The sequence below is a fragment of the Augochlora pura genome, chromosome 9 (genome assembly GCF_028453695.1).
Source record: "Augochlora pura isolate Apur16 chromosome 9, APUR_v2.2.1, whole genome shotgun sequence".
NCBI classification, from domain to species: Eukaryota; Metazoa; Arthropoda; class Insecta; order Hymenoptera; family Halictidae; genus Augochlora; species Augochlora pura.
Window position 1 is genome coordinate 11,115,947 of NC_135780.1, and position 23,403 is coordinate 11,139,349.

Below are 23,403 nucleotides of genomic sequence, written 5' to 3' on the forward strand. Positions count from 1 at the left end.
ATGGTAAGGGGAAACGGTATGCACTTTCGTTTTTTTTCGTGTGTTCCGAGTGAACACACTTTTGAGTGAACACATTTGGTTGCATGCATGGATCTGAAGAACGGCGTCCTGTTGCGATGGGATGTGGCATAAGGATACGACGCTATCTTTATGGTTGTAAAGTGGTGCCCTCTGCAGCACTGTTGCGGAAGTTAACTTGCTTGAATCACGGCATCATTATTCGAGTTAGCTTAGATTGGGCTCTGCTCATAGACCTAACAAATATTGTAACAAAGAAAGTACTTGTATAAAAAATTTATTTCATTTCCGGACAATAAGTACATTGTATTTCTCTATAGAATTGTTTCATAATTCTTTTAGATATTATTTTTTATCCACATTACCATGCATATATTATATATACAAAATAATTCATATGAAAACTGAATGCCAAATATAAATACAACAAACAGCAACTATGACGATTCAATGACATCTATTTTTAGTCAGACTGTAATAAAATTTTATTTCCTATCAGTATCCAATTTATATTTCACCATTTGACAACATTGAAAGAAAATGACAAAGTGCTGATACTGTTATGTAATCGATCAATAGCTCGAGAATTTATCCATAGATGACGCATCAGACCTTTTAACATAGTGGACTAATAAATTATAATTTGAAAACTAAATAATAACGATTCAGAATAATCAGACATCGTTAGGAAAAATATTGAGTTAAAAATACATTAATTGTACTCGTGATATTTTTTATGATTAAACATCGAATTTTTCAAAACAAAGATTTTGCCCTTCTTCATCATATTCCTCCCTTGTAACTAAAAGACTTGAAAATGACGGATCTTCTGATAATGTTTTACCACCGTACCATGCGTATGTGATTGGGCTGAAAGAATGTATGATAAGTTATATAAATCAATAATTTCTACAGTAATAAATAAATAATTATAGAAAACTTACTTTTCAGGCGAATAAACGTTTATCGTGAATTCTGCAGGAGCAAGGCTTCTAACTTCTGTATAAATTCTTTCTTGGAATCCTGGAAATTTTACATTACCACCTGTAAGAACAATGTTGGACAATAGATGAGGCCACGTTTCCTCGTCGCACGATTTCAAACAATCCATAATTGCTTCTGGTATACCCATTTGTCGAATACCAACATCAGATGGGTAAAACAATATCTCTGGTATAGCGAACCTCTCGTTACTCAATCGTAGAGTTTGCTGTTCGTTAGGAGGTTCGGGACTTTTTAAGAAACCTCGTCTTAACGTCGTATAGTCCGGCAGAACGTAATCTTTGACTATGGGATTATTCTCCAATTTATTTCTAGCAATTTCCATGTCTTTGAAAAAGTTTTGCGACACAAAACAAGAATCCTCTTTCACTTGATTTATTACAAAAGTTTCATCCATAACATGCAGTTGGCGATAAGATATTATCTCTTTTAAATGATTGGTGAGAAGCTTTCCACCCACATCGATGCGTCTGATACCTTCTTTTACTTTGACATCATTTATATAGGGTACTATGTGGGTAAAACTATAACCGCTGTCAACTACTATGCAACACTTTGTGTTGGGATTTCCCGATTTATATCGGTAACAAGAAAGAGTGGTTGGATTAATTCTCAGTAAACTTTGGCACTCGTATTCTTCAAAGAATATTTCTGTCATAGCTTCTTGAACAGTGGAAAAATTATACAGTGGTTCAGTCACAACTACAGATAAGTGACTCAAGTTTACGGGGCAGCATTCTTTCGAAAATACATAATCCCATACAGTTTTCTGGACGTCCCAATTAACAAGGTATCCTTTCTGAAAGGGTAGTATATAGAAGAGACCGGATGCATCTCGACATTCTTCAATTTGATTCCCGACGAACGGCCTCCGTCGTTCGCTTTTCGCTTTCATTATACAATTAGGAACTAATCTAAAAATAAAAGTATGAAATCTCTCTCAAGAATAGTCATAGTATCTTTTAAATTCATTGTAAGACTTACTTTGGGTTGTCAGAAGCTAACCCAACTTTTGCGGTGTTGGCACCGTTATCAAGAATAAATGTTGAACCGCTCATATTTACAAGATAAATCAAACGTCAGGAAAAATGTGACCGTTCCTTTCCTTCCTCATAAGTTTGCAAATGTTAATCAAACTTCATTCGATGCTTAGAATATTTACATGTTTCTGTTTCCGAAAGATTTAAAGAGCTTCTATAAAGCGCCATAATAGTGTTATGTTACCGACGGTGTGCATGACATGTGGCTCCCTCTACCAAATCATATACGTACCCTGTCAAGTGACACAACCTGTTGTATATCGGCTGTCTTTGCGACATTAATTGTCTAGCTGACACAGCAAAGCGAGGCCTCGTTTTATCCAGTGACTAACAGGATACTTGGTGTCTAATAACAGTGGCATTACATAATTCGTTGAATGACCGGTTGTTTTCAGTATACCGAAACGGGCAGAAGTGATGTAAAGGGGACATTCGTATCGTGGACCAATTATTATCGAGTCCATGTGAGTTGGTCTCGTCCATATGATCGGCATACGATCCCATAAGATTTTCGGATAACTCTCTTCGAGTAACATTATTTGCATGTCCCATCTAGCGCCGGCTAAGAACATTCCATAAATATAGACACCATCTACCGGAGATTCGTCCAATTCATACGCTGGGAGCACCTGTTTAACCGCGAGATCAATTTCCTCGTAAAAAAATACGGCCGAGAATTGGCGGCTTTAAAAATCACAAATATACATCATAATTGAACCTTGAACTCGAAGTCAATCCTATCAATTGGTATCTTGTACTTTCTCGCAAAATTTTGCGTGGTCGCCGTAAGGAAAGCATGTGCGAAAGAGAAACCAGATATCCAGAATGTCTTCGGTATTCCAAACATCAACCAATTTCGGAAGAAGTTTAATCGATCCAGGAAATCGTTGATGAAACTTGGCAATGGCTTCAAGCTCGGGTAGGCGCACTTTTTGATCCACGATTGTGGTATCCTCGAGCTTAAGATGTGAACACCTAGATCCTGTACAAAATTATTCGTATCGGTGTACTCGCTCTTTCATTGAAACATTTTATTACCTCGAGATTAGGAGTCATCACTATTAATCCTTTGACTGCATTCTCAAGCATGGAGAGAGATTGCCGCATTTCGTGCAGCAGAGTATTATATCTCTCCAGCTCTTGTATCAACACCGTGTTCATTGATTCTATGTACATCACCGGATATCGTTTCCCGGCTTCTTCAATGTCGAACAATACTGGCAACCTATCGTATATGTCTTTTTTCATATTGAGCAGTATTTCGTCCTGCTTGGTAGTATCACCCACTGTCCCGGTTCCCTGCATCAGCAACATCGATCCGAAGAATATGTTGGCTAATTCGAGGTCTCGCGTTATTCCTGCGTTCATATGAAGACCGAGTGTCTCGGGTGGTGGGTTCAATGGAATTCCTTGTATCAGCTTGATGTAATCATCATATTCGTGTCTATTTGTAACAAAAGAATGAACAGAATTAATTCTGCATCTCGTGAAGATGGATTTTAAGAAAGTGTTAGTACTTTTTTGGTAGAGCGTATTCTGGGCCAGCGTTTGGAGCGAATGAATAATTCGTATCTGTGATCACATCCAAGTTGAAGAAGTCTTGTAGTATAGTGTTCAAACACCTGCGATCCCTTTCATCCGTAACTCTTCCTCCGTAATTGCACTCGCCAGTCAAATACAGGATCGCTTTAAACGGGATCTCGACGTAATCATTTATATACAATTGCAGCTGTTGGGCAGATATTTGCAGGTCGGACTCGTTGAAGCCTGCAATGTAACATTCGTTTAAACGGTGATTTCAATGGACTCAATTGATTTCTGACGAACCGTATTTTATGTTCCAGCCCTGCGCTCCGTAATTCCGTCTCTCCTGTACCACAGCATGAAAGAAGCAGAGGGCATAAAGTAACTTGGAGTAGGCTCTCTTCTTCTTAGGAAACGTGTCGAAGAAACTCGGGTCCCTAGCTGCCTCGGCTTTATAAGACCTGGTAATTTCCGATGACTTTGAATTCTATTTCTGATTGGAATGCTTCGTTTGAAAAAGCACAATCACCTCATAATGTTGTTTTGCAATCCGGTGGGCGGCTCGTTGGTCATTTTCACACCGTTCTGTAGTATAGTGATGGGAAAGTGTTCGGACGGATAGCTGGTCAGCCAAAGGCGAAAACTCGAGTGTGTGTTTGAGGGATCGAAGTTCTCACAGATGGTCTCCAGGCTGGGCATCCAGGAAGCAGCCAAGTGGCAGTTTTGCAAGCATATCCATTCTCCTTCGATTTGACCTTGCTCGATCAATTTACGAGCAATCGGCCCTTGACCTTGTCCCAACGAAATCGAATGGAATCTCTCCATGAAACTAATATTCTCTGCGTATTTCGTCAGTGCCTCCATCGGATCGGAGCCCGGAGAGAGAATGAAGATTAACGGAATTAAGAAGTTCGATTCCGCGAACGATTTGGAGATGTCAAATGGTGGTGGTACGACGAACTTCAATCCCATTCCATCTTGGACAAACCGTTGGATCTGTAATTAGTCACAAACTATTGTCTCTCTTTCTCTCGTTCCAAGCAGGTAATCAAGAGAGATGTCCTCTTACCATGATTGTCACTTTGTCGGTTCTAATCATCCTGACGACGATTAGCTTTTGGAATGGCGTCAGGGTTTTCTCCCACGGTTCCGGCATCGATGCATTTTCCGGATTCGTTAGATCATAGTACCGTTTCCATTCGTTTCCATTACGGAGGAAGCTCTCTTGGAAATTGGCGAATCCTGGTAACGGGCGCACACGACAGATCTCGGTCCAAGATTTGTCCGGGAGCCAAGCTGACATCGGATTCTCCGGGACGGCGGCTAACGCGACGCCACCGGTCAAAAAGAACGTTAGCTCTTCTCTGGTGATCGCGTTTTCCGTCAGCAGGATTGTCGTGTACAACATGAACGAGTACAGGAGCTGGTGGTTGAACAAACTGAAATTTGAACTTATAAGGTTCGATGAAAATTATTTACCTTGTCTTTCTCGAACAAGGACCTGCAGACGTTGCGGTACAGATTGTAAGTAAAGGTCTCCCTCAGGAACATGAGTCGCCGTTCAAGAATCTTGCTCTTATTTGCGGTGTCGATCGAGTTTACATACAAATTGATAAACCAGATTAACGAGTATTGGTACATCGGATCGATATTCGGTAGATCAGTGATGGTGTAGTACAACGCAGAACTGTGTTTTGCGATCGGCTTGTAGCTTTGTCGAAACTCCTCGATCTGTATCTCGGTCTTCTTTGCGACCGATTGTTTTCTTAAGATATCGATAGAAAGGATCTTGGACGAGTCGAGGATCTCGATTGCGTCCTCATCCTCGAGAATAGTCGCACCGGAGTCGGACAACGTCTTCAGAATGTTGTCCTCCACCTGTTTCAAGGCTTTCCTGTTAGCGGCACTCTGCACGATCAGGAACTCTCGTTTCTCTTGCAGATCCGGCCTTTCCTTCGCTACCACGATGCCCAGTAACTGATCCTCCAGTCCAGGCATTGTTAATGCGAAGTTGATCAGCGTCACCTTGTTAAATACCTCCGGCAGATAGTGCGGGTTCCGCAACTTCGTTGTCATGTACAGCTTGAACCGTATATTATATTCGATCACTTTCTCCCCGAGATTAATGAACCACATGTTTCCCATTCTGTAAATCGACTTTGTGAGTATGGGGTCGAGAGCTGGCGTCAGATTTTCCAGTACGTTCTCTATAAGTACCGGTTTGCCTAATAAAAGTGAATTAATTAAAAATTAATAAGCGATTGAAATGAATATATTCCGCATTTATGTACCATATTCCAAAGCCTGTTCGATGATGTTCATGTATTTCGCATCCGTCAGCTTGACAATTTCCAACTCGTTTTGCTTCTCCATATTGCGGATCCACTTGTTTGCTTGACTCTGCGGGTCGACGAATAAACTCCATCTCTTCGAATTGTCCATAATGATGGCGTTCTCTATCGAGAACGAGTCTCTAGGCAGTCCGAAAATGTTCCAAGAGTTGATCTTGATCTCGGAGCCGAGGATCTCTACAAATTCATAGTTGCTGCTGCAAGGTATTTTGAGACCTTTGACGTATGTGAGCCATTTTTCTAGGCTCTCAATGCGGTAGCTGGTCGTAAATGGTCCCATGTATGCTATCATGCCGCAGGAGAGTAAAATGTCACCGGGTAAAGTATCGTAGGCTTTTTGAAGGCTAGCCGCTGCATCCATCCAGCGGCTCTTTTCGCCGCCTAAGCCGTTGATCAGTTTTTCCGCCCTGATCAGTTTGTTCCGACAGAGAGTCACCGCGTTCTGGAGCTCTATCTTTTTAGCAAGAGCTATCTCTAGTCTCTCGGTTAGTATGGCCAGCCTCTCGGTCAACTCGGCAAGCATCGCGCGTCTCTCTTTCAAAAAAGCAACCGTGTCCTCGTACTCCTTTTGCGCGGCATCTAATTTCGCCTTCTTCGGTGCAACTACTTTCGCCACCTCATCATACAGAACCATCGCTCTGATCCATTTGCAAAGGCCTTCGGCCGCCGACGACGCTCTCGCTACTATCTTCGGCTCAAAGCTCTTGTCCGTCAAGTATTTCGATTTGATTTCCTAAAAACGAACGATTAGAATCATATCTTCTCTTTAATACCAAATCTAAGAGCCTCCGAAATACCTGCATTATACGGGTTGGAATGTTGTCCTTGTCGTATTGGCGCAACGTCTCTAGAAACCGGAAATCTCCCAATATACGTTTGCTGGGTCCCCAATAGTCCAGCACCTTTTTACCGGTAGCTGGATCTTCGACCTTTACTGGCGGTACGTCTAACATCACGCAGACTGCCGCCATTACAAGTTTTACACCAGCAGGAGGGCTTTTCATGGTCCTCAGGACTGTTATGTCAGCCGGTTTCAAGGTATTTAGAGCAGCTGCCATGTGAGAAAGAGAATATAATATAGAATCGAAAATCTCCGACGAGGATGCAAACACGTACCGATGGCTTCTTCCAGGGCTGGCATTGCTTCTGCCAAATCGGCCTCACACTCCGTCTTCAGGTTCATCGAGATCTCTGCCTGCTCGTGCGCCATATTCTCGTCTCTTTTGACTAACAACCGGGCCTTCTCAACGCTCACATTTTCGGTCTCGATTTTTTGCATGGTTGCTACCGTTTCTTTCGCGGATATTTCTAGTTCCGGTTGCAGCTTTGACAGTGTTACCCTCATCATGTCAATCTGTTCGGCAGCGAATTGCAGCTTGTCCAGTCCGTTTATATATCGATCTCTGGAAACCAAAACTGAGTTAAGCAGAATTCATTATTAGTGTTCTTTTGAATAGTGCTAACGTTAAACAAGAAGTTGACCACGAATAACCTGGCAAGCGTAAGTTCCACTTGTTTTTCCTTCATCAGTTCGGCGTAAGTATGAATGAGATCAAGGAAGCTAGCGGTGGTGATGTAAGTTTGCCTGCCGGTCAAGCTGTAGAACCGTGCACTTATATCCTTGGCGCAAACGTGGAAAAACTTGCAAGCGATCACGGCGTTCACCTTGACTTGTTCTTCGACGTTGATGTCGGTGGTACTGCGCAAAGCGACACGCTCCAGGGCGTCCTCCGGCCACACGTCGAACCAGTCGATCGTGCAGCAGTTGACTAGGCTCGGGTACATTCGCAATCTGATCCTGAATGTGTCTCCAACAGGACTGAAGCAAAGCATTATGTGTAGCCTTTCCTTGCAACGATTCACGAAAAACGCGAGGACAGCGAGAACCGATATGTCCAAATTTCGATTGCCACCCTGTGCCGCCAAGCGGGTCGCCTCAATGATTTCCTGCCTTTCCTCGATGGTGAACAGATTCGGTACTTCACCGGAGTTCAAGAGACTATCGATGTCGTTTAAAAACATCTCCTCCTTGATCTGCCCTTCGGTCAGCAGGAACACATAGTCCTTGCCCGAACTACCGGAATTCATCAGCACCTGTGCAACGATGCTTATTAATTAAACAAGTCTGAAAAGATTAGATTAGTAACAGAAAACCTTTTTAATATCATCTCTCCATTCTTGCAAGCCGTACGCACTACCCATCTCCGGTTGGAAAATTCCGTGACCGATCATGTTGGCGGCGAGTCTAGTTAGGGATTGCCTACCGGATCCGCCCACGCCGACCATTAGCAGACTGCCGCAGGGGATCACCAGGATCCGGCATGTCCTGGCAAGATGTTCAAGCGCGTAACGGAACAGGACGATGTCCATCTTGTGTCTATGCGTGAGATTGTAGTCCTCGAGGCAGGACGTGGCCACTTCTAGGTATTCGTCCATCGACAGCACTTCCTGGTACCGGCGATCGGCCGGGATCGTGTCAATATCCATGAAGTTGCCGAATATCAGACTTTGTAAGCTCTTCTCGTTGAGCTCGTCGTCGAACTTCGGCAGATATTGGAACAGCGCGTCGAATTGCTCCTTCAAGGTACTACCGACCGTTTCTTTGATCTTTAGGAAGAGCCAACGTCGGTCTCCGTCGTCGATTAGACGGTCGCCAAATACTCGCAAGATCTCGTGGACCCAGAGCCTCACGAAGACTGCCTTCGAGTCAACGGATTCTTCTCTGATCATCGTGCAGCCAACGATCACTCGTGAGAAGTCCCGCAGATTAAACAGATAATGGGACTTGGTAGGAGTGGGTCTTAGTTGGTCTCTGGCATTCTGAAATATGTTCATGGTTGCGTTCACGATCTCCATGATCCAGGGCATGGCAGCAGTAGTGAAGCCGTGTCGCTGTAGCCCGATGAACGCGATGTTGGTGAAGATGCGTATAATGGTTTCCTCGGTGAAGGTGCTGATGCTGAATAGGTTGAAGTGTCTGAGAAACCTCTGATAGATCTCCTGCCGGCTGCCACCCGGCGGTGCCATCGCGCAAACGAACATTGTATCATAAACGTTGATAATTTCTGGCTGCTTTAGGTCGAACCAAACCTCATGGTCGAAGAACTGCCGTAGCAGCTCAATGGCTGGCTGTGCACCGTAAATTTCCTTCGCTGGCATATTCACGTCATCCACGAAGACGACGCATTGGGTGCCAACTAGCGGACCGTACTGATTCCTTCGTCTCTTGTACAGCTTCGACACAACCAGTTCTTGAGTCTGCGCGGCTGTAATGTAGGGCGTGAAACTAATGAAATTTGGCAAGAATTCTGTCTCACTCAGTTGATTCATCAACAAATCCTTGATATAAACGCTCTTCCCGGTGCCGGTCTCGCCGTACAAAAGGAATCTTTGGCGACAACGCACGTGCTTCTCGAACAGAGTCTGATACTTCACGGTGTCGATAGTGGGGATCGTAAGTTGAACGATGCTTCCGGTGTCGAGAAACTCCTCTTGTCTGGCGACGTCCACATAACGCCTCCACGCACCTCTGCCGCGGTACGTGTAGAAGCAGTCGTGAATCATATCGTCGACAGGAAAAGAGATTAGGTTTTCAGCCAGGTACTCGGGCATTGGATGCTCCGGCAGCTCATTTTTCCACATAGACAGGTAATACGCATTAAACTTCGACCGAGAGTCGTAGTCGAGGGTACCGGCCGCGCCCCAAACTAACGCCGTCACCATCGTGGCCTGTAACCAAGGCAATATGAACTGCTCGAATGTCTTCGGGTTCTGTTCGACCGCGTCCTCCATCAGCATTTCAAATAGGATCATCGTCGAAACGACTCGGTGGATCTGACCGGCGGTGATCATCGCGCGACACTTTTTCCTAAGGAACTCTAAGCAAGGATCCACCTGCCATTCAAACATCTCATTGATGTTGTCGAGAAAACCGTCGGCCCACTCCGGGTTTAGTTTGTCCAACCAGGAGCGAACGAATGGCCTCCAGCCGAGAACTCGTGATTCGATGTAAATCATTCCACAGCGGGACACTGTGGCCGGTGAAGCATGCTGCAGGTCCATCGCCTCGAATATCATCGACATGGTACCCGACATCTGCATGATCTCACCAGAGGTCAGGCAAAGCTTCTTGTTGTCGTCTAAGACGGTGTTAAGATTCTCGATCCACACCGCGTCCACAGGTCCATCGAAGATAATCCATTTCCGGTCGGGTGTGTCTTCGGTGCAATAATTACGGAAGGCTACGGCGCAAACGCCGTCCGTCCACTCGGACGAGACCGGATCGAAGAATCCATACAACTGGCCGAGAGTGACCGATTTCGGGTTGATCGTGAAATACTTGGTCACCGCTCCGTTTTCGTCACCCTGCTGGTACATCATAGTCAACGCGTCAGCTAACGTACGCAGCACCGACGTCTTTCCACCGAATGGCTCACCGACCAGCATGAACCTGTTAAAAATTTCAAACGACGTAAATATCGTCGACATAATTTTGATCGTCCAGACAATCCGTAACAAACCCGTGACGGACGATCATCATCTCGAAGGTTTGTATGATCTTCAGCAAAAAACCATCGACCGGTTGCAGGTTTCGAGTCTCAGCGACCAACCGTACGGCTTTGAGAAGCGTATCGTAGCTTGGCGCCGGCAACTCCAGTCCGGGAAATAGATCGGACACAATTCCTTGGAATAGGGGCACATCGTGGGCCAAGAATTTGGGCAGGTTAACGTCGATCACTGATCTCAACAGAAGTATCGATTCATCTTCGTCGGGGAATTGTAGCTTGATATTTTGAGCGGCAGTCAGCACTGTCTTCACCGCTCGCATCCCATAATCGTAATGCGATTGACTCGACAGCTGCTCCGAACAGAGTTTGTACGTGGTAACGATCTTCGTGGAGAGTTCTCGAGCGGTGCTGAACCCAGATGAGTATAGGAATATCTCTGCTATCATTGCGTAGTCAGGGACCATCATAGCCACTGTTCTGAAGAGCACCTATGACAAACGACGTCAATTAAAATATGGATGACGACAGTTGCGTCATTACTCACACACCTTTAAATTGTCAGGCAGCTCTGAGCGACCTGCATAGCCAGGGTTCATCGTAATGCAGACGTAAACAGCTGGGTTCAAGCTCAGTTCGGTCCCCTCGAACACGAACGTCTGTAAATTGCCCCGCACCGCTTGCACGATGCAGAGGATCTGTTGTGCCACCACCGATAGCACTTCCAAATCGATCCGGTTGAACTCATCAAAGCAAGACCACGCCCCGCATGAAGCAAGACCCTTAAAGAACTTGCCCATATTTTTGTAGTCAAGACCTTCGGAACAGTTGAAGACGACACATTGTACGGCCAGTGCTCGACTCAAGTCTTTGGTTGTCTCAGTTTTCCCTGTACCCGCCGGACCTTCCGGTGCACCATTCAGATGAAGCGAGTACGCACCGACCAACGTTCGGTAACATCTGCAGATAACCGGCCTGAATCTTTCATTCGTACGTTAACCTGGCAATGCTTACCTGTCAGTTAAAGGCGTTATAACAAGGCGAGGGGTATTTCCGAGGTACTCGTAAGCATATGACACCGTTGTGTATATGATCCTGACAAATACGTCGTCCTCCCAATAGTAACGCAACTGTGACAACCAATCAAAGTCGGTCTCGTTCGTGATTTTCTTGACAATCAACGATTTTACCACGTCCATAGCGTGCACGTCGAGCGTGATCAGAGCGTTCAAGGTGGTCCGATTCTGTTTGGTCAGCTGCCCTGAGGGATGACAACCCGCTTAGCAGGGATACACGTGGTCGTCTTACCCAGTATTTAAGAACTTTCAAGAACAACAACAACACCTCTGACTAGATTGACCATATCGAGAATCTGCTTCATCAGTTTCTCATAAAGCGCTTCCATCGTCGACTGCATATGCGTCATGAGAGTGTTTTGAACCTCTATGCTCCAGTAGATCTGAGAGACGCACAGAACAACCATACCCGGCCAGATGCGCACCCATACTGTCCGCAAGTTCACCTCGTAATCACGATAGCTCATCAGAATCTCGTGTCTCACGGACTTTACCATTTGCTCCTCCACCTAAAACAACGCATAGCATACAAATTCTGACTTTACATCGTTGTATTGAGGGTAGCTTCTTTCCAGACGTCCTCCATTAAAAATGATTGTATACCTGAACAAGCCACCGCTCCACGCAGCCTCTCGCCGCGCTAGTTGAAATTTTGTCCTGCATCCCCACTTCCTCGTGATCCTCGCTGAACATTGAATAGATCTCTAGCTGATCATCGAACCTGCGGACAGAGATCAATTGCTTGGAGTAGAAAATCTGCTTTTTCATCTTTTAGCGATGAACGACGTTATACACGCAGAGATCAAACCATCTATCGCCAAATGTTTCCGAACAGGACCGTTTCTCACCCTAGCTTGTTTATTCCTTCGAAGCACTTTCGGAGATGCGGTTGAACACGCAAGGGTTCCTTTGTCTCCGATAGTATCTCGAGCATGTCGTCGTTGCTTAGGAAAAAGAATCGTGGAAAGTAGAGCCTCTTTTTCTCCAAATAATTCAGTACGCCGTCGTTTACCTTCTCCATTAAGGTGTTCGCTTCCAGCATGATTTCTAAAAGGCCTACCTAGAAAATTAGGTGATCGTATCGCTTTCAATCAATTGATCTTTGACTTACGGAGCCTGCGGTTTCTCGCACGTGGGGTTCCTTAGCGACACTGTTCATGGCGCTCCGAAATATTCGGTCAACCTGAACGAACAGCATATCTTCTTCGGGCAGCTGTGCCACGATATCCTTACTCGAAAAGATCGGCAACAGGTACATCCACTGTACTTGTACCTAAAGCAGGAAATCTCAACAAAGATCGAAGACGGCCAAATAAAAAAATACCTTGGCCCATTCCTCGATGGTTGATTGTATTCGAAGCAGCAACATATAGAAATCTTTCACTTGCTCCTCTATGAGCTTAACGAATGCGGATCCTCGCATTGCTTGAACTTTCACGATTTGCTCTTCTAGAAGCGCCTGAATGTCGTCCAGCTGCGCCAAGATGTTCACACCAGTGTCCTTGTACAACACGGTGAAGAAGATTATATCATCCCATTCAGCGATCATCTTTGCCAATGATTCTTCGAGCATCAGTTCTTTGGACGCGCTTGTGCTTATCATTTCGTATCTACGACAAAAGGAAATTTTAACAATTGTCCCACCTGATCACTAATATCTTGTTACTTTTCTAAGTTTTCCATCAAATCCATATTGATAATCTTTCGGAAGGTTGTTCCCGCGTTGGGAGTCAAATCGAACCCGGCCACCGCAGACATGTCGTCCCAGTGGATTTGCTTCAACGCGTGATTGCGAAACACCACCAACAGAGGCACGTAATGCTGATGGATAAATACTCGTTGGAAAACGGCCGAGATAGTTAATTCTTGTGCAAAGTCTTTCACGAATAGAGGATCACCTTAAACCACTTGATGTTCTCGACCAGCTGGTGGCAAAGCGTAAGGGGTGCCGGTTGCTGGAAGGGATCTGCATCATCCGGCGAACCTGCGAAACTGAATCATTGGTCAATTTTGAGTCGAAGGGTATAGCTGACATAAAGGGATTCATCGGTACGCCACTGGTCGCCGTTGTCAAAAGAAGCTAAAAAGATTCGCTTCCGTCGTCAAAGTACATATCAATACATCTAGTACTTCTTACCCGTACGGATAATTAGTCGCAAGCTCCATTTTGATCCTCGTTCTGTACTGCTTGCTGATCTTCGTGAAGTCGCTGAAATACTCGGTGGTCTTGGCCTCAACATCGGATGAGTCCAAGTACTCGAACGGCCCGTCTAACCAAACACCGAGATGTCTCTGCCATTGGTATCCGCGATAAATTAAATCGTAATACGGCATTATGTTGTCTTTGAGCTCTTTGATCCGCGGATACTGGGAAAGCGGATACTTGAACAATGTCTCTTCGTCATTGATCCATTTCACCCTAACATCCATACGATCTAAGTCGCGCGCGAACTTCCTCATGTATTCTATGTACTCGCAGATACGTGTCGCGTCGTCCATGTCGTTCATAATTTCTAATCTAGAAGCGATGAACGGATAATAGCAATATAGTTTCCCCATGTATGGCTAATGTTAAACATCTATTTATTTTTTCACCTGGGAAATTCGTTCTCGACATCCTTGTTCAAAAGCTCAGCCCTGTTATGAAGCTTCTCTTCCAGTTCGTATTTGACTTGTTCATACATCGCGCTGTTTTGCTCGAATATAGGTCGGATACGCTTCAACCAGTGTATGGTGGTGTTGTTTAATTCCATGTGGTCTTTCGACAAAGCGGTCATTTCGATTAGGGCTGCCATCATGCGCAACGACAGAGTAATCTTCTCTTCCAGCGACCTCATCATCGTTGACGCAGCCATTAACATGTACTCGCCTAACATTTTAAGACATTATATTGTTGGTCTTAAAGTTTTTTTTAGCGTAGAATAGTTACCTAATTCGAGCAACTCTTTAGTAGTGGTTGGTATGTTTAAAGCTCGCTTTTTTATTGTCTCGAAAGTATCGCAGATTTCAACATTGAAATACCAATGAGTTTCCACCAGTTCCGCAATGATTGATTGACGCACAGCTTCTGTGCTTTCGAGGAGACCCGCTTTTGCGGCAGTTTGATCGATGAATCCTACAGAGAAGTATTCGTGTTGCGGCTGTAATAAGTTTTTTTCTGTCAACTATTCTATTCTGATAAGCGCGAAAGATTCGAACGTTTGAATTTGAATTTTGAAAAGCGTGTAAAAGTATTACGCGACAGACTAAGATGGCGCGCAAATAATTTTAATCGAGGATCGTCTTATATTGTAGTTTTAAATTTGTTCGAAGAAAACAACGATTGAAATAGAATCATTTACTCACCATGCCATGAATCATTCGAATGACACGATTAAAATCTTCTACCTTGTCCACGCATTCCTGAAACCGAGTCCCAGAACGAGCGAAGGCTACGAAATCGTCCAGCGTATTTGGATCAAAAATGAATCGAAACTGTTCTCGCAGGTCCTCAACGTAATCAATTAACGGCCGATAAGTCTCGTCCAGAATAAGAGAGAGCCGCTCGTAAGCTTCTTTCAAAAACCATTCAGGTAATATGACTTTAATGTGGTCGGAGTAAGACTTTACATTGACCCAAGATGACAGGGTCGGTAATTGCTGTCCAACGTTCCGGATCTGTTCCATAAAGTCGTGGAAAAAAAGACAAATTTCCTGAATCGACGGTTTCAGAAACAGCTCGTTCCCTTCGCATCTAAGTTGTAGCTGCGGTAAACATAAAAAAACATTATTTGTCGTTCAGTAATTCGATATTTTTTAAAGTCTCGTTGATTCAGACCATAGACTAAATGTAGAAATAGACCGACTGTGGCATAAATTTTGTGATGAATCAATATGGTCAATAATCAAAGGTTTATCGATCGATCATGAAAATACAGGAGCATTATCATAAATTATCGACCCTAAATGACACAAAAGAGATTCAGTCCGGTAATCAATGCATTTTTATACCTGGTTAGTGGTTTTGGGTATAAATTTATTCGATCGGTAACGATGCCCTTTGAGAAACAACCGCGATAGAACAAAAAGCTTTACTTTCAATAGTGGAACGGTGATCCAGTCGCTAAAGACTTCGAGCAGATGTTCGATGGTGTTTATCATGCATTTGACGACTTGCAAGCCGAGCAAATTGTCTGCACAATTGAGGAAATCGGGTAAAGTGAGTGGGGGTACATCGTAGAGATAACGCGGTTGAGAGATCAATCGTACGATGTCACCGTAGTAGGTGCCGGTGACGCCGAGCGCGCCTTTTTTCGTATCCATTTCCACTAAGTCCAGGAACCTTAAACATATCGCACGATGAGCAGAAATCTTTAGTTAGCATTGTTCGATCGTGAAATATTTTGGTCGAGTCTCGATTTACCCGCGATCGTGCGAAAGGATATGATTCTGTGAATAATAAAATCTATAAAGTTTCATTTGCGCGCGAAAACGTTACTGCGCGTGCCATTTTCTTTTCATGCCGGCATGTTGTAAATGGAGCACGACGTGATAATGATTTTTTTCGAACAACCATATCAGAAAGATTAAATGTGACTCTAAATGTGACAAAAGTGTGCAACCTGTTGAAATCGAGATATCCCAGTTCTCGGTAACGGCCGAAGTCGCATATCCATTGCGGCATCAGTAAGCACGCCCTAGCGATTATGTTTCTCATCACCTTGTGAGGTAAATAAAATTTCTTTGTTATCACGCAACGGTTTCTCAAGTATTTCGGATAAAGGTTCGTTCGTCCTGCTAGTTTATACGGCGGTATTGGCACCAGGTTCTCGTTGCACGGTTCCTCGCATTCTATCGCGATCGTGCGTTTCACCGCTTGTTCGTGCATCACCCGCTCGTAACGTGTCTTCGCATCGTTCATTTGCTCCTCAAAAGTGACGACATATTTCAACCGTAACCGATCCGCTATCAAACCACGGATGTTCTCCTCCCATTCCTGTAAGATTCAAATGAGAACAATACGTTGGCAAAACGCACTCTAATGTCGACCGCGCAAAATACGAAATCGCATACGGGGGCCATGCTATTCTCGGGCAATCTCTCTGCGAAATCCATCATTCTCGCGAAGTAAAAGCTTTGCGGTTGTTCCAATATGCATTTATGGTCGATCTGACAATCGTGCGGATGTTTCTCGTGGTCGATCTTTGATATTCTGGTCTTGAACTCCACCATGCCTTGCACTTTCATCATATCAACCTTGAAGAACAAAATCACAGTATCGAAAAATTTTTAAGCGATCGCTATTCCATACCTCTTCTAGCCTAAACGTGTTTTCTGGTAATGTTTTAAATCCAGTTGCGCCCGGCGGAGCATCTGAAACTTCTCCAACATCTTCCATTCTTATTTGAATCTTTCTGAATTAATTTCTTTGCTTTTAAACTCGCGTCGAACTTTTTCTGTCGGGTACAATATACAATATGAAAGATTGAACTGAATATAGCCGCTGAAGTAACAGCGATGCTCGATAGACGATCGATAATTAAATGTTAAAGGGATTTGAATAAATTGCATTCGATCGACGTTAACGAAACGGTTATATTTGAACATAAAAATTGATGATTATGTCTAAATGTTACAACGATATAAAGTTTGCCAGTAAATAAGGAAAAATGTTGTCTGGAAAACGACCGTGCTGTTCGCAAAGGAGGCCGCTCGCAGGTTTCACATGTTTCCAATCTGTCATTTAATAACAATAGGCAACGACAGATAATACAGGGTTTAGTTTCTTTTTTTCCTTTTAACGTATAACTGGTAGGATCGGAGTCGATGTTTCGGTTCCTCGAACAGCACAGAACGGAGTGACGGAGAGACTGCGAATTTTACGCGTTTATAGCAACAACACGTTCGTATAACATTCAGTACACATGGTAAAAGTCTAAATATAGTTTAACAAAATTATTTTCTATGGAGTCTAATAGAACCGTTCGATATTATTATTTGTTAACTGCCACGTGGATATATTACCTATGTATGCATAAACATCCGCAGTCCGACTTTAAGTAATCAATGAAAAATAATTCGGTAGAAGCGAATGGTTCGTAGAAATACAATGGAAGTATAAAGCGCGCAGCGACTGTGTATGATTAATAATAATTTGAAGTCGTTAGAAATCGTGCGCTCGCCGTGTTCAGTCCGATCAGTTCTCGACGATGATGCTTCCAGTAATCGCGCATTAGTTGACTAGAACTTCGAATATCACGTCATTACAGTTCTTATCCAACGTTCTCGTCGATTTTGATAATCTAACGATGAGATAAAATCCTGAGACAATTCTGATATCTGGTATCTCGTTATACGTATGTGTCTGTGTGTGAGTGTGTGTCTCGTAGATGTGTTTATGTGTGCATACATCATACCACGGTGGAAGTATATTTTGTAGAAGAACTATACAATGTATGTGTCCAAACATGTCAGCGGATTGCGAACATCACGCATTTACAGCGCATTCTTGTCCAAGATTTAAATTAACCGCGATTTCCTAAGGCTCAGCCCAATTTATGTGTGTGTGTGTGTATGCGTGTTATGTTGACCTTGCTAGAGTCGTTGAAATGTTCGCAATCTACTCGTCAATATTCGAACGCGACAGATAAACATAGAAGACAGCTTGTCTAGTACACCAATATGCCAGCAACAATTATAACAGCCTTTCTTACAGACAAGTCTCGCGACAAATGATCTTCTCCAGCAAGATCAATTTACGAAACTGTCGCTACTCGATTTCATCGCTTATTCTAATCTATCTTGCCTCGAGTTCTCATCGTCTTTTTTTACAAAGTTTCGCACTACCCTAACCTATAATCGAATTGTACAATCGCTTCGTCTGTCCGACGAGTAAATAGTTCTATATACAAGGATGCTATTTGAATTTCGCGCACTTTTCCACGCATCAGGCTCTCTCTCTCTCTCTCTCAAACTCATTCTGTCCGACATTCTTGTTGTACATCCACAACGAAACTAGAAATATAACCGTTTACAACAGATATATCGGCAAAGCGATGCTATATACAAGACGTTTGATGCACGATACCGCGAGTGTCGTCGAATAACGCTTACAGTATAAACAATCGATAACAATAATGAAGGCTTTAGTTATTCACTTACTATAGTAGAACACAATATGCATCTATATCATTATAGATTCTACTATATTAAGTTCTATTATTGTAAATGTATTTATATATTTATACATGTATATCGTATAGATAATAAAAAGAAAAATTGCGCAACGAGGCGATCATCATACAAATTTCTATCATACAAGCAACGGAATATTTATATCTTATATTTGTGTCCGTGGCATTGAATATTAAACCGACGATACATTATCCTTGAAAAAAATAGTACGATCTAAGAGTAGCGAGTAAGGATGAGGAAGATTAGAGATAATTCGCGTTACTGTTATGTATGTTCACGATCACGGGATTTATCATCAGTTTATAAAGTTTTCTCTCATGAGGTATTTCCTCGATACTAAGCTGCAGCTACTCAGATGCGATTATAAATTGTATAAAATATTTGAAATAGTGAAAAGGGCGAAGCCAGCAAAATAGAAGAATATATATGATTTCTAATATGTCGTCTAATAGAGCAAGTTTTCGTTTCATGAAGATCTGTGGAGCCTTTTTCTTACCCATTGCTTGACAATGAAAAATATTTCGTAGGACACAACTGAGGACTAAATTTTTGTTTCGAGAATTTTGTTATCTGATAAAATAAATTATTATTCGCAGAAAATTATAAATGCATCTTGCCACACTAACCAGAACGTATGGGGTACAAAATAAGGCTAGGTTTATAGATAATACAACACGCTACAGAAAAACATTGATCGTGTTCCATGGAATAATAACTAGAGGTTACATGAAATAGTTATGAAACACAGTAAGAACAATTACAACAGATCAGTGCAAACGAAAACTCCATACTAAAGATTTAAACTTATATACCATATATGTAATATATGTTATATAGGTTTACTCTATTAGACGAGTCTTTACTTAAAAGTATCACAATGAAGTATATATTAGCGTAATTCTCTGTGTTGAACTGTTTTTCCGCAAATGAAATTAGATTGAATCTATGAATATGTATAATATATGTTAGCTCGTACGTGTATAGTATATGTTGTGTAAATTCTCTCTCTTCATAAAACGATACAAAGAATTACACTATATAAAAATAATGATTTCCTTCTTTTTTTTTCTTTTTGTTTAAAGATAAAATCACATTTCACTGTCATATGGTAAACACCATCGCAAGAAAACAAACGGAATCTCTCTTTGCTTTTCTGTGAGTGTTCAGTGGCGTTGTTCGACGGGCTATTGGTCAATGCCGGTTCATAATGGCAACAGATCGATTAGATTTGCGCGCGGTTGTGTCAATGACTCAGAAAAGAATTCGGTCAGTACGTCGTATAACTCGGTTCTTAGTGTGTGAACATCGCGGCCGTTTTGAGCGTACATGGACCCGGTCATGTGACAGAAATTCTCGAATAACAAGTTTGCTGAACTGTTCGAGTTCATGGCCTCTCCTAATACCGAGTTCTGTTCTCTGAATAGAATAGACGTTAACAATTGAAACTGTAATGAAGAAGTGAGTATAGAGTTCAGTATGTGAAAAATCATTCATAAAAACGGTACTATCACCCGTTACTGATAAATAATATGTTCAATACCTCTTTCGTCTGTTCCATGTCGTTGTGATCGATGATCTCCGAGACTTGAGTTTGAAGATACTCGAGTGCCTCAACGCTGCTACTCATTGCCAGCTCCTTAAACTTGTGCTTTCTGATCAGTAGTTTGCACCTCTTCACGACCTCCTCCTGGGATGGTTTGCGCAACTTTAACTGCCAGAAATCGTTGAGTCGCAAATTTCTGACACAAGATCTTCCCGGGTTTCCCCCAAATAAGAAATGTACCTAAGAAAACAATATTAATGATAACCATGATTTTTAGTTACGGTTTCCTGGAAGAGTATGTTTACCTTCTTCACATGATCATAGACCAACTGGTGCGCGAATCGCGGACACGGGACAAAGTCTTGCATTTTATTCCAATACTTTTCTCCGACATTCTCGTGCCGATAGATACAGGACCATTTGTTGTTTTTGATATTATACATCCAAAAAGAATTCTGCACGTTATCGTCCCTCTTATCCTTGTCTTTGCTCAAACCCTGAGGGAAGAGAACACTAAAAAACCTAATACGGTACATGTAGAGATTTACCCGCCGATCAAACATTTCGGAGACGAACCGACAAAACATAAATTTCTCCTAATTCGGGATCGATCGTAGCCCTCTGCGTGAAACCAGCTGCTGGCACGTGGTTATCTCTTGTATTAGAGTCATTGAAATTTATATGCTCTATATGATTCGTATCAATTTCATAGGTAACAAAGTCGCTGAGATACTCTTTGCCCCTTTGACCTGCAAAAATGTATAATTTTCTCGAGCCCTGCAACAGATCATAAAAGTTTTATTTTTATAATATTTAAGTGACGAGCATTATTCAGGAAATATTCCAATACGTACTGGATGAAAGAGCATAGAATGGCCAGCTCTGGATCGAATAGTTGGTACGTTTGGAGGACATGGCCTTGCAATGTCACAGGCTAATTTGGTCCATGTACTCGTGAGAACGTTATACGAGTACAATCCAGAAAAGATTGGCTCGGTTGAGTTTGGTATCATACGGTACTCGTATTCCTCGGAACTGTTGATTAAAGAAACGTTTTAATATGGTAATGTGTCTATGAGCTGATTATTTACACGTTAATAAAACTTACATGTTCGGAGAAACGACAACACGGCCACCGAAAATGTAAATCGTTTGCTTTTCCACATCCATAGACATTTGATGATCAAAAATTAACTCCGGCCCACCCACGGCCTCCGTGTCTTCCGATATTTGGGTCCATTTATTCTTTGCGATTTCGTAAACAAAAAAGTCGCTTTTCAAATTCTCCAAATTTCTATACTGGGTATCCAGATACCTTCCCAAAATAAAAAGCTGTTGACGTTTGGGGTCCAGACACATCTTGTGACAGGATCTTGCGCTCGGTCCATTCTATTATCGATAATAGATGAGATGATCGATAAGAACGCATCACCCATTCGACAATTGGCGTCTTATAGCTTACCTCAGCTTCTGCGTCTCTACAAATTATGGTCCACTTGTTGGTTGCTATATTGTACGCCCACAAGTCTGAAAGATCTTTATTTCCATCCCACCCCCCAAAGAGGTACAGGAGTTCTGCAGTAGGATCAAGCACCATTTGATGACCGCCTCTCATCCCAGGTTTTGGAACGTCCGTCGACAATTTTGTCCAGACTGCTCTGTAGGTTTGGGCATGAATGTAATCGTTTAAAAGGCCCACTGTAATGGAAATTGAACTACTTTCTAAGGTTGTAGAAATTTATTTTGTTGCTTCATAGCAAAGGAATAGATGAAAACTTACTCATCACAATGTTACTTATAAACTGTTCAACTTGCAAATAATCCCCTTTCGTTACTAGCAAATCGTATAACATAGTTAGTCTACCATCCTCCAATGAAACCCCTGTAACTCTTTGTAACATTTCCACGATTTCTGGTTGCTCGAATCTTCTAAAGTGCTTCATGCAGAGTCTTATTACTTCTTTCTGACGATACTGAAACAAAACGGTCGATCGTTCCTTTAAACAAAGCAGCAACATTTTGAGAAAATATGTTCTTTTACATACCATATTGAACCATTCGATGCTAGGTTTAACTATTTTAGGATCGTCAGTTCCAGTTAATCGTACATGCCAAATAGAAAAATTAAAACTGGGACCCCATGATTGCAATGGTAAAATCTTTATATATTTAACTGGAAAGTAATTGTCCCCATTTCCTAATGTATGCTTTACATCAAACATTTCAGACATAGAATCATTCTTTAATCCGCTGAAAAAGATAATGACAGTTTTATTATCTGTATACCTTTATGTCGTAACTTCCTGACTCACCCTTCTAACAGTTCCATCATGTTCTCTGGTTCCAAGCCACCGTACACTTTAAACCTTTTTATGTTGCACACATGTGTTTTCTCGTATTTTCCAAATGTAATTGTTTTCACAATCGATGGGCATTGCAACTTCAAAATAAGAAACTAAACAACGGATAAGAACTTTAAATTATTTTACCAACATTAAGCAAGAATCTTAAAGGATATCACTATTTAAGATAATCTCAAGCGTTTAGAATGATGTATTGAATTACAAACACGTATGAAACGTTAGAATTTGAATTGATGTTTACCTGTGGATGATTGTCAATATCCGACGACCACCGCGATGTCTGATCCGACGGTTTGTCGATGAGGATATTTCTACGAAAAAAAGTAAGACATGTTAATTGAAAATATCCTGGTAAATCCGGTGCGATCTGACTGTTCATTTCTTTAATAACACCACGTATGTAACGTGCTCGTTTTACATTGTAGCGGTTACGTTAGGTTAGAGATATTCGCTTGCAACGAACACCCGTTCGTTCAGCTTATAATTGCAAATTTGTATTTGCCAGCGAACTATTTTCTGATTGAGAGATACTTACTCTGGCACATAGGACGACGAGAAGCTGGAGTACTTGTAGATTTTAAACTCCAAAACTTTCCGAGAATCGCTATTTTCGTTGGACGCCATGTTACGCAAATGACATAAGCTCTCCAACCACTCAGCGTATGAGGGCGATTCTTCGTAGGCACAATATCGGCAAAGGAACGCCATGGTAGAAAATATGATCAGGTAAACGGTGAGGTAACGGTTCCGTCGCAGGTATAATACACATCTGAAGTTCAATCGTCCTAGGCCGAGGAACTTTACCTGG

The 23,403-nt window shown here is 42.4% G+C and overlaps 4 protein-coding genes across 4 annotated transcripts in view; all 4 read right to left on the reverse strand.

Annotated features, from left to right (window-relative positions):
• The window catches only part of LOC144474801 (26S proteasome non-ATPase regulatory subunit 6), a 262,460-nt gene that overhangs the window by 173,899 nt on the left and 65,158 nt on the right, over positions 1 to 23,403 (reverse strand). The window lies entirely within an intron of this gene.
• Arp6 (Actin-related protein 6) lies at positions 289 to 2,281 on the reverse strand. Its single transcript, XM_078191150.1, has 3 exons — positions 2,005 to 2,281; positions 963 to 1,934; positions 289 to 888 (listed from the first exon to the last, which is right to left on the reverse strand). Exons 1-3 carry the CDS (start codon positions 2,076 to 2,078, stop codon positions 759 to 761), a joined length of 1,176 nt encoding a protein of 391 aa, XP_078047276.1. The 5' UTR covers positions 2,079 to 2,281; the 3' UTR covers positions 289 to 758.
• On the reverse strand, positions 2,078 to 17,070 carry Dhc62b (Dynein heavy chain at 62B). The gene is made up of 32 exons (XM_078191151.1): positions 16,807 to 17,070; positions 16,569 to 16,751; positions 16,118 to 16,491; positions 15,591 to 15,837; positions 14,862 to 15,260; positions 14,446 to 14,656; positions 14,112 to 14,385; positions 13,654 to 14,034; positions 13,415 to 13,508; positions 13,183 to 13,337; positions 12,841 to 13,126; positions 12,628 to 12,789; positions 12,365 to 12,576; positions 12,120 to 12,237; positions 11,785 to 12,025; positions 11,455 to 11,701; positions 10,992 to 11,400; positions 10,456 to 10,931; positions 8,090 to 10,385; positions 7,428 to 8,029; positions 7,052 to 7,338; positions 6,733 to 6,986; positions 5,876 to 6,668; positions 5,064 to 5,809; positions 4,654 to 5,007; positions 4,114 to 4,580; positions 3,888 to 4,045; positions 3,578 to 3,827; positions 3,099 to 3,504; positions 2,779 to 3,042; positions 2,293 to 2,689; positions 2,078 to 2,214 (listed from the first exon to the last, which is right to left on the reverse strand). Exons 1-31 carry the CDS (start codon positions 16,891 to 16,893, stop codon positions 2,339 to 2,341), a joined length of 11,784 nt encoding a protein of 3,927 aa, XP_078047277.1. The 5' UTR covers positions 16,894 to 17,070; the 3' UTR covers positions 2,078 to 2,214; positions 2,293 to 2,338.
• On the reverse strand, positions 17,071 to 23,340 carry Muskelin (muskelin 1). The gene is made up of 12 exons (XM_078191149.1): positions 23,131 to 23,340; positions 22,837 to 22,906; positions 22,545 to 22,687; positions 22,278 to 22,482; positions 22,013 to 22,205; positions 21,695 to 21,930; positions 21,341 to 21,621; positions 21,087 to 21,267; positions 20,809 to 21,009; positions 20,538 to 20,729; positions 20,230 to 20,472; positions 17,071 to 20,134 (listed from the first exon to the last, which is right to left on the reverse strand). The coding sequence occupies exons 1-12, from the start codon at positions 23,301 to 23,303 to the stop codon at positions 19,892 to 19,894; spliced, it is 2,361 nt and encodes a 786-aa protein (XP_078047275.1). The 5' UTR covers positions 23,304 to 23,340; the 3' UTR covers positions 17,071 to 19,891.